The sequence below is a fragment of the Microtus pennsylvanicus genome, chromosome 6 (genome assembly GCF_037038515.1).
Source record: "Microtus pennsylvanicus isolate mMicPen1 chromosome 6, mMicPen1.hap1, whole genome shotgun sequence".
Taxonomy (NCBI): domain Eukaryota; kingdom Metazoa; phylum Chordata; class Mammalia; order Rodentia; family Cricetidae; genus Microtus; species Microtus pennsylvanicus.
The window spans coordinates 61,483,543-61,498,655 of NC_134584.1; the positions used below are offsets into that span (position 1 = coordinate 61,483,543).

At 38.2% G+C, this 15,113-nt stretch overlaps 1 protein-coding gene across 1 annotated transcript in view; it reads right to left on the reverse strand.

The window, feature by feature from the left end:
* The window catches only part of Edil3 (EGF like repeats and discoidin domains 3), a 440,770-nt gene that overhangs the window by 237,399 nt on the left and 188,258 nt on the right, over positions 1–15,113 (reverse strand). The window contains exon 4 of the mRNA XM_075976362.1: positions 2,621–2,749. Within this exon, the coding sequence (XP_075832477.1) occupies positions 2,621–2,749 (129 nt within the window). The remainder of the gene's footprint in view (positions 1–2,620; positions 2,750–15,113) is intronic.

The following is a 15,113-nucleotide window of genomic DNA, read 5'->3' on the forward strand; positions in this document are numbered from 1 at the left end:
GGCCACTCTATTGAGGGTGAAGCTACCCTCTGCTTGTGATCCTAGGTTCTATAATAAAACAGATTGAGGAAGCTAAGATGAGCAAGTTGGTATGTAGCATGCCTCCCTGGCCTCTGCTTCAACTTTGGCACAGGCTCCTGTCCTGTTTGAGTTTTTGTCCTAATTTCTTTCAGGGATCAATGACAATGTGGACATCTGAGCCAAATAAACCCTTCTTCCCCAAGTTGCTTTTCATCTTGGTGTTCTATCATAGCAATAGTAACCCTAACTAGGACAGAGGCCATCTATCTTGAAACTTTGTTGGTTCTGAACATGCTGTTGTAGTTTCTGTGAGATCTTATGCACATCTGACTAGTTGTATATGGAAGTCATCCTGCAGTTCTGGCTCTTCTAATCTTTCAGCCTCGGGTTCACTGAAGAGCTGGTGGGAGCACTCTGAGCCCTGAGAGAGGGGTTTGAGATTTAAGATTAAGTGTTCCCAATTCCTCAGTCTTTGTACCTTGGTTGCTTGGGTGGCCATGAACCTTAGATTGCATATGCCATCTGGCCTAGTGGAAAAGCAAATTCTAATGTTCTGTTAAAATAACATAGATTACTAGACCTGGATGGAGGTGGGTGGTCCTTGGACTTTCCACAGGTCAGGAAACCCTGATTGCTCTTCGGGCTGAGGAGGGAGGGGGACTTGATGGGGGAGGGGAGGGAAATGGGAGGTGGTGGCGGGGAGGAGGCAGAAATCTTTAATAAATAAATAAATAAAATAACATAGCATTAAAATGACTCCTAATGTCAATTCTGATGTAACCAAAGATCAGAGTCTTGCTCAGCTATCATCAGAGAAACTTCTTCTTACAGTAACTGGGAACTGGAACAGACTCACAACTGAACACTGTGCATAAGTGATTACATTTAAATTTCAAGTGTGAGTGTGTTTCTTGTGCTTTGATTTTTTTATTCTTATCCAACTTGTTTTTGTTGTTTACTCCTTTTCCTATAGAAACAGATAAGAAAAGTCATAGAGTTGAGTGGGTGTTGAAGTAGGAAGTACCTTGCAGGAGTAGGGAGAGGGGAAACTACCATCAAAATATATTGTATGAGAAATTATTTTCAATAAAAATATGTATATTATACTATTTTGAAGCCAGGGATTTTTTTTTTCGGGACAGGGTTTCTCTGTGGTTTTGGAGCCTGTCCTGGAACTAGCTCTTGTAGACCAGGCTGGTCTTGAACTCACAAAGATCCGCCTGCCTCTGCCTCCCCAGTGCTGGGATTAAAGGCGTGAGCCACCACTGCCTGGCTTGAAGCCAGGGATTTTTACTTATTCCCTATAGCTGATTTTTGAAAACATCCATGACAAAAATCTGTTTCTTCCTTTGGAGAGATCCTTTGTGTGCACTAAATACAAAAAGTTCATGCTCGATTACAGGAGTAAGAAGGCTGTCTACCTCAGGCCTTGCATCTGGTAACACATCTTTATACTCCGGGCAGAAATGGTTCTCATATTTCCATCATGGGATTGAATGAAAGGAAACACCAGAGATGCAGGCAGAGTTGCTATCCTAGTCTCTCTAGGTATGTTATGAGAAGCTCCCATGTGGAGAATGAGCTGTGATTCTACCTTCAAGGACAACCAACCTTGGCACTTCTGAATGTAGGGTATGAAAATGAATAGTCTCTAATTTGCTTGTTAATGATCTGAGACTTAGAGATCACTCAAGGAAGGCCAGGTGCCAGTTGTAAGGAACAAGAACATTTCAGTACTTACAGAAAACTTCTCCAGAAGTTCTACAAATTCCTGATAGTGGAAAGACTGTAGGAAATCGCAGGCTGCTTCCAGTGTCTCAGAGTTAAGACATATTATGCTTGCTCTGGGTGGCTGAAAATCTGACAGGGCTGATATGACAAGATTTGTCTAAACCATTTTGCTAAGTGTACTTTTGTATTCATTGGCAATATTCCATATTCACTCTTCCTACCCCATGCTGTCTCCCTAGCCCTAACCTTGATGCCCTGATCAATACACAAGCTCACCTTCTGCATTCAGCATGCATGTGACCATCTCTATAAGATCATCTGTCAGCAGTTCAGAGTTTATTGTGGCCTTCCTGCATGTGAGATTGCACAGTGGAAAAGGTCCTAAGCCTCTCATTAGGCAATTTTATGTTTGTTGAAGGCCCAGAGATTTTTGCATATAGAAATGTCAATATGTAAGAAGGAGAACACTGAGTTATATATTGTTTAGAGCCTAGAGTATCCTTAGTTTCTTGAGCATTGCTTGTTAACCTAATCACTAGAATAATTGCTGGAATACTTGGAGAATGTATTTTATGGACAAGTATGAAGGAGAGAGACAAATATTAAAACATGAATGACAACATATTGTAACATATATTGAATAATAATGACAAGAGCTAGCAAGCAAATTGCTAGTCACACAGAGTATGAGGACTGAAGCAGCCCTCATCATGGGAGATAGCATATACTGTAGAGAGGCAGCATGAGCCAAAACGCCTGGGCTTCGTGCTGCTCTACACATCTATGACTTGACTGCAAACAAGAAGGGTAATGACTTGTACACAATAGATCAATAAAAATAAAACCACATTGAATATCACTAACTTACTGTGCTGACAGTGAATCCCATTAAACCCCCGCGGGCATTTACAAACATAGCCTATGAATGTGTCCCCTCGATACGCTTCACTTATCTCACAGGTTCCTCCGTTGTGACATGGATTGGGGATGCAGGGACCTGAAAGACAGGGAAAAAAGGACTTCATGATGCATGTGCTTAATAAAAAATATTTTAACAACATTTCCAGTTGACAGTTTTATTCTTGATAGTCTATAGAAAGAGCGCCAGGTGTGTGAATACTGGTAAGAGGCCAGAATTTAAATATAGGTGCCATGTGATTTGGGGAAATCATTTAATTTTTCTGTTGCCTTGGTGTGGTCTTTTGACAAATATTAATATGATGAAATTAACTTTAATGGTTACACTACAGTTAAAAGAGTTTGTGTATTAAAATATGCAGAACAGTACAACCATATTTTATGCATTCAAAAATATCCTTAATTCAATTATTATTACCAGAATTTCTGAATTGTGGAATACCTTCTTCATGTACAACAATTAATACTGCAGTTTTTAAAGGCCATGATGATACAAAAATCATCTGACTCTACCAATATAGAGAAAGTTAAGTGCATAGATGATGCTTGCAATCATTTTTTTGAATTTTCATAAATTTGAGATGGAAATTTGCTTCAGAGAAACCGTCCTGTCAACCCTAAACCCAGTAGCTAATGAAGAGCTGCATGTTGAGTAAGTGGCTATGATAATCATGATGTAGGATTTGAGGATGTTAGTTCAACAAAGATTTTAAACTGTTGCATAAAATAGAGTCATTCTGAGAGTTCCCTGGCCAAATGCAGCTATTAGCAGTGTGATTAGATGGGAGCATCCAGCTACTGCTGGGTAGAATCTGCTGCAACAATGTTCCCTCTGGGTCACACTCCTAAGGCAGCAACAGAACAACGTGTGGTACCAAACTGGGCCAGGCCCACCTCACGTGTGCATTCTGTACTCAGGAATGCTTCACTGGTACAGCTGAGGTTTCTCTGAACCACACTGTCAGTCTGAAGCTTTTTGAAGGAAATGCTTTATTTTCATCATTGTTTTTATCTTTTAGAAGTGACAGGCAGTGTCACAATCTGAGGGACTATGTTAAACACTCATACTCTCTGATCTCTTATGTCCCTCATAAGCATTCAGCACAATGCTTGACATTGCATTCAGCATCCGGGAGTGTATGCTAACTGAGTGAAGACAGACCTAGAGGAGAGATTCTAGAGAAAACTCTAGGGAAATCATGGAAAAGCTTTCCCTGGAAGATGAAATAAGATCAAAAAGAACAAAAATAAGTTATAAGGATTAGAATACAAGAGCATTGCCTTGTCCTAGTAGGATATAAAGCTGATGCTAAGCAGTGGGCTATTAATGTGTCTCTGAACAACAATGGATGCACAAGAGACAAGATGAGACAGTATACTTACTTATACTTACTTATCTTTGGAAAAGTAGATTAGACAAGAATGTGAGACCAGGTAATAAAATGATGATACACAATTAATAAAAACTCAGTGGTATAGGAGGCTCTTCTGTCTTTGTGTTGCTTTCATTGGTTAATAAAGAAACTGCTTTGGGACCTTGATAATGCAGAACTTAGGTAGGTATGGGAAATTAAACAGAATGCTGGAAGGAAGATAACAGGGTCAGAGAGAGCCGCCATGGAACCTCCAGAGCCAAACATGCTGAATCTTTCCCGGTAAGCCACTGCCATGTGGTGGTACACAGATCAATAGAAATGGGTTAAACTGAGATGTAAGAGTTAGCCAATAAGAAGTTAAAGCTAATGGGCCAAACAGTATTTAAATAATACAATTTCTGTGTGGTTATTTCGGGGCTAAGCTAACTGGGTGGCCAGGACAAACAAGCAGGCCCTCCAAGCAACAACTCAGAGAGAGATATTGGAGTTCAACCTAAAGGTCAGAAAAGCTAAACAGCAAGCCCCTGGCTCTTACCTCTACTTCAGTCTGAAATGGTGATCCTGCATCCAAGAATCTTAGAATGAGATTAAGAATGAGAGCTGTCTGCTCCTATTTTATGATCATCTCTATAGCTCAGATCGAAGGTGTGTACCACTAAGATTAAAGGCATATACCTATGTCACACTGACTGGTCTGTAAGGCTGACCAGTAGGATGGCTTTACTAACTTATCTTTAGGCAAGCTTTATTTATTAAAGTACAAATAAAAAACTATTACAAAATAACTGTTATTGGATGGAAGAACTGATGGAAGATGGGAGAGACTAATATGAGAAATTTGTTTTTTTAAAATACAGATGGTAGAACACTTTGTGAGGAAAAACTAATTGAAAAGATAGTTAAAGGTTGGTGTTAGAAAATTGGTGTTATGATTATGACACGAAACACCTGATAATTCATCAGTGAATCCAGAGTTCTGGAGGCAGATCTCGAGAAGAGCAAGAACTTCCAGCTGAGACAAGGAAGGCAGAGCATTGGACACAATGATACTGAAGACTTGGTACAACTAAGATGCTCCACCAAACAAGGTGTGTGATGGGACACTAGTTCAACAGAACATATGGCTCTGTGTGACCTTGCACTTCTCTCCCAATCCCTCTGCCTTGATAAAACCCATTAGATTACATTCCTAAAGCTAGCCACCAAGGTTTATTCCTGTATTTGGCCACTTACTCCTTTTGAGGCTGACGACCAAGGTCCAGCTATCAAATTATTGAGGTTCAGACATCAAATTCCCCTTAAACTCACCTAATTAACATGCCTAATTAAAATTAAACACCTTGTTCTCCCATGGGATTTCCCCTTTTACCTATATATCACTGTGCTGATGTTTAAAGAGGAAGGCTAGAGGAAGTTGATAGTATTTAGCAGATCAATATCCCCAGAGATGCATATAGATCTAAAAATGAGAATCTGTGATTTCAGGAGAGGAGAACCAAATAAAAGTGGCACTAAGACTTTCATTCATTAATTCTCTCTTAAATAAGAAAAAAAATATCTTTTAAGTAATTGTCACCTGATAGCCATATATATATATATATATATATATATATATATATATATATGGCATGAGAATATATAAAAAATATTCAAGTGGTTATATAATCCTGAACCAACAGGGTACTATGAAGACTACTTAACCCAATCTCACAATTTAGCATATAAGAAAACATAACCTAATAAGAATTCAGTAAAATCTAAAAACTGCCATATATGAAGAAAATTGGATTTAAGGAATTATACCTTGGAGAAAAAATAGTTATTAAGAGCAAAAGTAATGAAGCTATTCTTGCTTCCTCGAGAGAGTGGAGTAATTATAGTAGAGAGAATCAAAACCTTTCCCACATTCACTTTGGCTTAAGAAACTCCATGGGGGATTAATAAAGGAATTGAATGTAAGACCTTTGCTTGGTCTTGCTAGGAGATAAAACTGAGGCCATGAAGTGGGTTATTTAAAGTCTCTCTGAAGAACAATGGTGCATGGGAGCCTGGCTGAGATGGCACACTATGCCACTTATCTCTGGAAAATTAGACAAGGCAAGAAAGTGAAATCAGATACATTAGTAGAAGAAAGAAGAGGGGAAAGATGGGGGAGAGCAATAGATCCAACACAAAGCTGAAAAGAAAGTCCCCATGGTGAGAGGGGCCGATGAAATGCTGGGTTGTTCAATTCAAACCCTGGGTGGTTAAATTCATGAAGAAAAGTTTCTATCAAGAAATAGTAATGCCGGTTAATTCAGGCTTAAGTCATTTTTACAGATCTTCTGTGAATTATATTTTAAGTGATCTAGCTATCCACCAATGTCTGCTAATTTGAGGAGTCTGTGGGGTTGTGTTTGAGAGAGACAATAGGAATATTTGTGGTATTTTACAACATTGGGAAGAGAAGGAAAGAGAAGGAAAGGGAAGGGAGGGGAAGGGAAGGGAGGGGAAGCAAGGGGAGGGGAGGGGAGAAAAGGGGAAGGGAAAGGAAGGGGAGGGGAGGGAAGAGAAGTGTTGTTGGGGATGGGGTTCAGTGGATTCCAGTTAATACAGAAACCTGAAGATAAGGTTGACCCAGGGACCCTAAATCCTAAATACCTGGGACACAATAAAGTCTGTACAGTAATCCTGGTTCAGTCTCTGGATTCTCTGCAGATGTGAGTTTGTGAGTTTAAGCTCTTTGTATCTGCATCCCAAAGGGGATCATGACCTCAGCTGATATCATGGTTTTAGGAAAGGATTGCTCTTACTGTTAGTATCTACTATATAAAATTTAGTGAATTAAAGAACAAGGGTGAAGTAAATCAAATGGGACTAGGATTTTCTTTTACAGAGACCCTTAAGTTCTTAGTTTTCTTTATACTGAAAGAATATATCCTGGATTTGTGGGAGGAGGGACAGGCACAAAGAGGTTAAGTAACATATCTAATCAGCAAGGCTTTTATCACACTTTGCCTGACTACAAAGTCTACAATCTTCCTAGCAAGCCATGCTTGCTCCCTTGTTGTCAGTGTGTGCATTAATGTTAGTTATGACAGATGTAAACAGTCAGCATGAATTCGCTGAGCATATTTCTATAAATAATGCAACATTCCAAGCCTCCTCTAATGTAAGAATCTCAGAGCATTTTCAGCAATTGAATCAGAGTATGTTAGATACTATGTATATATAGAGAAGGCCCTCTTATAATGCTTTATCTCATTATTATAACCTTTGAATTCAATTTCACCAATATAATTTTAACATAATTATGTGTAAGCCTAAATCTGTATAGTCTCTATATTCATATGTGTGTGTGCATTTATGCTTATGTCTTTCTCTGTACGTCTGTGTGTACTGCAATAGCACATGAACATGAGTGTGTCTTTGTGTATGTGGGCATGCATGCATTTTCTCTCTCAGTTGGGACCACCTGTTCTTGCATGCAAAAATCAGAAAAGAGTGTTTTATGTCCTCCTCTATCACTTTCCACTAATTTCTTTTGAGGAAGGCCTTTTCCTGAACCTGGGGCTCATGTTTGTGCATCTGAGCTGGATGCTCAAACAAGACTAGGCAACCCTACAAGCTCAAACCAGGCATTGGTAGGAATATCTGGCTTTTTTTTTTTTTTTGGTTTTTTCGAGACAGGGTTTCTCTGTGGTTTTGGAGCCTGTCCTGGAACTAGCTCTGTAGACCAGGCTGGTCTCGAACTCACAGAGATCCGCCTGCCTCTGCCTCCCGAGTGCTGGGATTAAAGGCGTGCGCCACCACCACCCGGCTAATATCTGGCTTTTAATAAGGTTCTGGGATCCAAACTCCAGTTCTCATGACTGTGGGGCAATCATTCTTAACTACTGAGCCAGATCTCTAGCCTCCATCCCTAGTTTCTATATACCTTTTCTGAACTCTTTGATTTCTCAATTCAGGAAGTTTGAGTAATCAGATGGGTGACTTCTTATCCCTTGCCCCTTCAGGCCATAAACATCATATGGGAAGAGTTCAGGTTTCTATATGTAAATTCCTTTTATAGATGATGAAATGAAGTTATGGTGATAACAAATGGTAGTATTGACATGTGTTGAATATACCCTATTCTAGATTTAGTTCTATAAAACAACAATGGCTATTTTCTAGAATTTTCTATACTTTACTAGTCTCAATCCTTCTTAATTTGTAATTGGTTCTCTTTTTTCTCTCTAATATGGTTGAAGCTTTAAAATTGTCATTTTAAATTGCAGTATTGTATTATTTTCATCATTACTGCATACATTTTCATTCTTTGACAAACATATGACTAAGAAGTATGTAACTTTGTACAACATTATTAGCTTTACTTAATTTGTTGGTCAATCCACATATCAATAAGGCAGTATATTTTGAACATGAGCCAAGCAAAGTGAATAGAAAGTAATTCAGCACGTAACAATAAAATGAATTTAGGTGAGCACTGACAAATTTTGCTTGGTACTCAGATTTGCTTTGTATTTGATATTGAACATAAATAATCAAAATGTACCACAATAATTTCTAGCTAGCTTTTCTCCAATTGATAAAGAGGCTAATCACATGAAAATGAAGGAGATGGGAAGTCTTCCATCTTCGTGCCATCTAGCCATATCCAGTTGGTAATTTTGATACTAAATTATTTTAGGTTTTAGTATACGGACCAATAAAAGTAACTGCTTATCATATGTGAAGTTGTTTCTTCTGTACTGGTAAGAATAAAATTGACCTTACAAAAGTAGTATCTATTCTTGAGGCACTTAATATGTTATAGGCACTGTGCTTGTAGTTTGTAGTCAGTGCTTTGAATGAGGGCCCCAGAAAGACTAAGCTCACAGTATCAGAGTACATTCGGTTCTCCAGTATGTTCAGTTGATTTTAATGAACATTTGACAGCTGGCCAGTACTGTGGATGTCAGTATATTTAATTAATCTCACTCAGGATTAATACCTGTCATTGGGTAGAAAATGGTTTATAGAAATTTAATTCTGAGATTTCCCTCTGGTATTATAGTAATTTCTTTAAAACTTTTGCTGTTTGACAGTTTCATACTTTTATATAATGAACTTTAGACATTTAACACCCCTTATCTTTGATGCTCTACATTGTTGATTTTAATAGCCCAGACTCTATTATATTTGAAGCATATCTCCTGTAACCTGTCAGTCCTGTACATAGCATTGAAACAAACAACGAAACAACAAACAAAGTCTGAGAACAAATTAATGCTTGTGAGCCACTTAGATGTTCTAACAGAAAGAAGACCCACAAATCTGTCATCAGTGTCTTCCCACTGTAAGAAGCTCTCTAAAGACGGCGGCATCATTTTTGTATTATAGACATATAGAAGCAGAAAGAGTGGAGAACTAATCGGTTCTGGTTGGTGTTTTGAGCCATCTTACTAAACCCAAACACTTTCATAATATCACTCTTAGAAAAGAACATAAATGAACTTTCAAATGCAAAAGGCTTCTGGGAGTTTTTAAATCAATGCTGCAATACTTTTCTAGGGAATTTTGAAGTAGCTCCTAACACAATGGGGACAGCATGTGATCAAAATTAATGAACGACTGAGCTCAACAACATTCTTTCCGGGCATCTTTATGCAAGTTCATTTAAGTATGCCAACAAGATTAATTGTTCACAAAAACAACTGATTCATATACTTTGCTCTTTTGCTTCCTTCTCTTCATAATTCTAATAATAGTGTTAAAATTGTTTTCTTATGTGTAACACAGTTACCTTCTCACACAATAAGCACTATGCTCCAATTACGACAGTTGTAGAGAATATACAGAACCTTAGGAAGCAAATCCATTAACACTCTTGTGTTTGTGCACATTCGGATCTGGTCTAGTTTAGAGATTATGCCTCCAAAGGCTTGGGATTAATGGTTAAAGGTGAATGTACACTTTAGATGACATGATGGAGAAAGCCAGTGTAGAACTTATAAAAGCACAAACTTTCGCGTTGCTGTTGCTGGACAAATGAAGGGAAACAGGAATCAAAAACTGGTTTTGACACTCATCTTATAAAGCATATTGAAGTCTACACATGAGCTTATGTTTATTAAGATTTTGATATTTTGTTACTCTCAATTTTTTTAACCTTGTCCACTCCATTTTAAAAGTAACCGAGAAACCACAGTGCTGGCTCAGTAGTTAACACTGTTCTTGCAATATACATGTTTTTGGCTTCCAGTACCCATGTTGGCAGTCTACAACCCCATATAACTCCAGTTCTAGTGCACCTATTACTGGATCTTGTAGGCGCGCCTGCAATCACACACGCCCAAACACAACACGTAGCTAATAATAATAAAAAATAAAAATACTGAAAAATAGTTGAAAAGAAGAAATTATTTCAGACATGTTGATGAGATTGATGCTTTCCAAATGTCTTCTGTGCAGTCTCCTGTTTTTGTTTTCTTCTTTGATCTTTTTCTCATAAATATAAATGTACAACATTCAGTTGTGTTATGATGAGCTAGTCCAAAATACTTTGTATTTAAAAACAGAATTAAGCTACTTCAAACAAAATAAAACAATCTCATTATTGAGGAAAAATCATCAAGATGAATATTATTGCTCTTTAAACTATAAAAGCTTTGAGGAAGATCATGCAAAATAAAATCTGGGGTAAGCAGACACTCTTCCTGTATGTGTTGACAAACTGTCTCCTTTGGAAGACACAGGCTTCAGTGTGCAAGTGTCCACAGGAGGCCCTGAGATGACCAGTGGTTACATGGAATGCTCTCCTGGCCTCGTATTCATTTCAGGTTGGCCGCAACTAATTTCCACTCAGTTGGTAGCTTGAATCAGCAGAAATATTCCCTCTGAACTCCGAAAGGCAGAAATCAAAAACAAGGCATCAACTATACTCTTGGAAAAATAACAATCTCCTTTTTACTTATCTTCCCACTTCTCAGGGCTCCTGTTAATGATGTCATGTAGTCATGAGCATTGTAAGGGCACTGGCTACATCTTTTAGTTATTAACAACATCAGGCCAATCCCCCCACCTGCCTTAACAGGCATTCTCCCATTTCTTTGTCTCCCCTCTTCTTTTTTTCCCATATCGGAAGATAACTGCAAGCCCACTATAAATTTGGTATGAATTCATGACCAAATATTTATCAGTTTACATCTGCAAGGACCCTGTGAGCTCAAGATGCAAAATTTCTATGTTGATGCCTGAGGTAGTCAGATTTTTCATCACTGTGACAAATATCTGAGAGAAATAGTTTAACAAAGATTTCTTTGAACATTAGTTTCAGAGGCTTGAATCCATTGTTATGTGGCCCCATTTTCATGGGTCTGTGATAAAGGGGTCTTCAAGACAGACAGGTTTTGATAAATTAGACCTGCTAAGTTATGGTGGTTGGAGGTAGCAAGAAAGGTAAATGGTAGATGGGTGGAGCCAGAAACAAATATCCTGAATGAGATAATCCAGACCTAGTAAAATAAGCATTACTTTTTTTCTCACTTCTGGATGTTAACTTTCAATATTCAGGGATGAGCTGGTGGTTATTGGGGGCAAGACAATTGAAATCTCAGAATACAGAGTGGGGAGGTGGATATGTTATCCCACCACTAGCTGCGGGGATATGAGCATTTGACGGCTTTTGGGAGGTGGGGAGTAATTATTTTTTCATCCTTTCTAGAAAACTAATGTATGTGATTGCTGGTAGGCTAACCACATACTCAAGAAAGCACCAATCCCAAGACAAAATGGACAACACAAACTGGACTCCATGGTGAAAGAAGAAGAGCAGAGAACTAATCTCAAAGTTGGAAAGTTGGGTGGAAAGGGATGATGTAGCCAATAGTGTAATAAAGGGAAGAATTGAGGCAGTAAATATGTTCAAATTGTGTTGTCTGAAATGCTCAAGGAGTTATAAGAATAAATTCTGTTTTTAACACGAGATCTAAATCAAAATTTAGGGCCAAGAGTCCTGTTTTATGTCAGGAAACACACACATAAACACACACGACCCACAAAGACAGAGAGGTGGAGAGAGGAAGGAAGGAAGGAAGGAAGGAAGGGAGGGAGGGAGGGAGGGAGGGAGGGAGGGAGAGAGGGAGGGAGGGAGAGAGGGAGGGAGGGAAAGAGTGAAAGAGAATGAGGGAAAAGCAGTAGATGTTGGGAGGAGTTAGGGCTATATGTACTTTGAGGAAGCTGAGAAGCCCCCTTCTAGCCAGGTCCCACCTCCTATCACAATGATCTACTAAGTAAACTAATCTATTTTTAATTTGTGCTTTTATGATCTGAACACTTCTCACAGACTAGCTACATTATCTGGGAGCAGGGGCTTTAATCTGTAAGACCTTTGAAGGACAATGTTCAGTCAAACTACAAATAATACCATAATCTCTAGGATCTTAGAATGTGAATGAGGGTCCCAGAGATTAAGGAATGATTAAGGTTAAATGAAGTCACATGTGAGTGTTCTACTCTGTTCTGCAGGTCTGCACTAGGAGATTGTATTTGGCCATACAAAGGGTGAGAAATGGTTCTGTGTCTCAGAAGCCATGTGAGAACAGCAAGAAGACACCCTGAATGTGAATTTCCAAGCTTTGGAACTTGAGAAGACACATTTGTATTGTTTAAGCTGCTTTGTACTTTGAAGACTCTGATATTCAGTCTTTCCAGAGAGGGAGACAATCTCCAGGTATAGCCCTTGAGTTTGCAGCTTTCTTATGGAAATGGATTTGATTAAGGGAACCACGGTCCTAACTTAATATCAGAATTGATGATAATGATCATACCTATCAGCAGTGTCATCATAGTGAAGTGATTGAAGGGTCTTGACAATGGTAAACATCAAGAAAGTTCTCCAAACTAGTAGCAATGACTGGGAATTATCTACTATTGGGTACCTGGGTGTCATCAAAGAAGATAGGCAACCGTATGAGAGGAAGAAATTTTAAAGAAATATTTCTGATGTGGGATTCCCCACTGTATGCTTTGAATACCATTGGTTAATAAAGAAACTGTCTTAGGCCTGCGCAGGGAATAGAGATAGGTGGGTAAAATTAAACTGAATGCTGTGAGAAAGAAGGCAGAGTGAAAGAGAAGTTATGTAGCCCCACTGTAGCCAGATGGAATTTTATCCGGTACACCACAGCCTTGTGGCGATACACAGATTACTAGAAATGGGTTAAATTAAGATGTTAGAGTTAGCCAATAAGAAGCTAGAGCTAATGGGCCAAGCAGTGTTTTAGTTAATACAGTTTCTGTGTGATTATTTCTGGGCTAAGCATCCAGGAACCAACAAGTGGTTTCCAACAATAGATTTTCTTCAGACCTATATCCTTTCAAAACTCTTGTTTAGCACTAGGCTTTCTGATTATAAATCATTAATTTGCTGAGAAAATTATTACATGTACGTAAGTTGATAAATATTTTTAATCATTGTGGCACAGGAGGTGATAAATCATTCACTCGTTATTAAATATGCTTCCAACTTTAAATTATGAGTAACAAATTTTAGTGGAATGATTTTCTGTTTCAAATGTCAGTAACTACTGCTGCAGCTAGCACCGTGTTGGCAAGTGCACTCTGCCCTTCCCCAGACTCAGGCATCTTCTTCTTCTGCTGTGGCAAGCTTTCAAACACCATGTGCATGACGGGAATTCTCAATTCTGACAGTTTTATCACCCAATCAGAATGTTGCAGCATTTTCTGCATTCTTACTGAATACGCATTAAAGTGATCAAAAATGTTATTTCTGGGCATTTGCGAGTTAATGGCTAATATTTACTGCTTGAGGAAGGTGTGATTCCAATTATAGAGCAATATGTAGTGAACACAAGACAAGGTAATTTTTTTTAAGACATAAAGTAGGATCTATATATATGTTTATTAATAGAAGAGCTGGCATATTAGAATCTTTGGCAAATTAACAGATATGTCATATTATCATAATGTTGTTAGATTTAGTAAATAGAAGATTAAGTGACATTTTGTATATAACACCATCAATAATATAAACACCAGAGAAGTAGAAAACAGGCATGGAAAGGAGAAGAGCCCCGAGTTTCAGTGTGAGAAATTCTGTGAAAACTTGGAAAGAACATAGGCTAATTTATAATTCAGCTTTCAGTAATTTTTAGCTAATGCAAAGAAATCATCTCAAAAATTTTTACCTAGTAGGCTGTTTCCAAAAAATATATTTTGCAAGTCACTTGTATGATAACTGTGTGCATCAGAATCCACTAGCTCTGTATTGAAGGAAAAAAAATGGGAATGGGAAGATGGCTCAAGGATTAATTCAGATCGTTAGTTACTCTTCCTAATGAGCAGCATTCACAGAACCCACATGGCTGCTCACAACTATCCAGGCTCAGGGGATTTTATGCCCTCTTCTGGCCACTACAAGCCCTGCAAGTATGTGGTACACAGACATACTTTCAGGCAAACACTGAAGTAGATGCAGAAAGAGGAGGAGAAAAACTTAAGTTTTCACAAAAAAAAAAAAAAAACTTAAGGATTTACATTTGTAGGTGGTAAAGGGTCCAAACTTATCTATCACTCAAATTTTCCTTTAGCTACTGCTACCTTATAAACTCTCATATTTCAGTAGAAGAGAAATGTAATAGTAGAATAGAAACCATTCTTTTCTGTAAGATTGTTATAGAAATTTCTGGGCCCATGATTCCAGAGCATAAGCAATCTCACTATGTTCCATGCAACTAGAAGCAACTGCAGAATTTCCCTGTTCTTCATCAATCTTTCCTTGACAGCTCTTCACCTTATTCACCTCCCACTCAGCTTGCTGCCTGTATTTCAGCTTAGCATCTCACTGTATACTGCTTCATTCCTAACTGTATGATAGGTCTCTTTTGTCTCCGTGAATCCATAATTAACTGCTTGTACAAAGTATCCCTCTGTGCTTTATTCTTTATCACCAGACACTAGTGAAATATTTCAAGCATGAACGCTAACTGACTGAAATATTCATAATTTCAATATGACTGCCAAACTGCTATCATAATCAATAACAAACTGTAATGGTTGCAGAATTGATACAGTTTTTGTAGC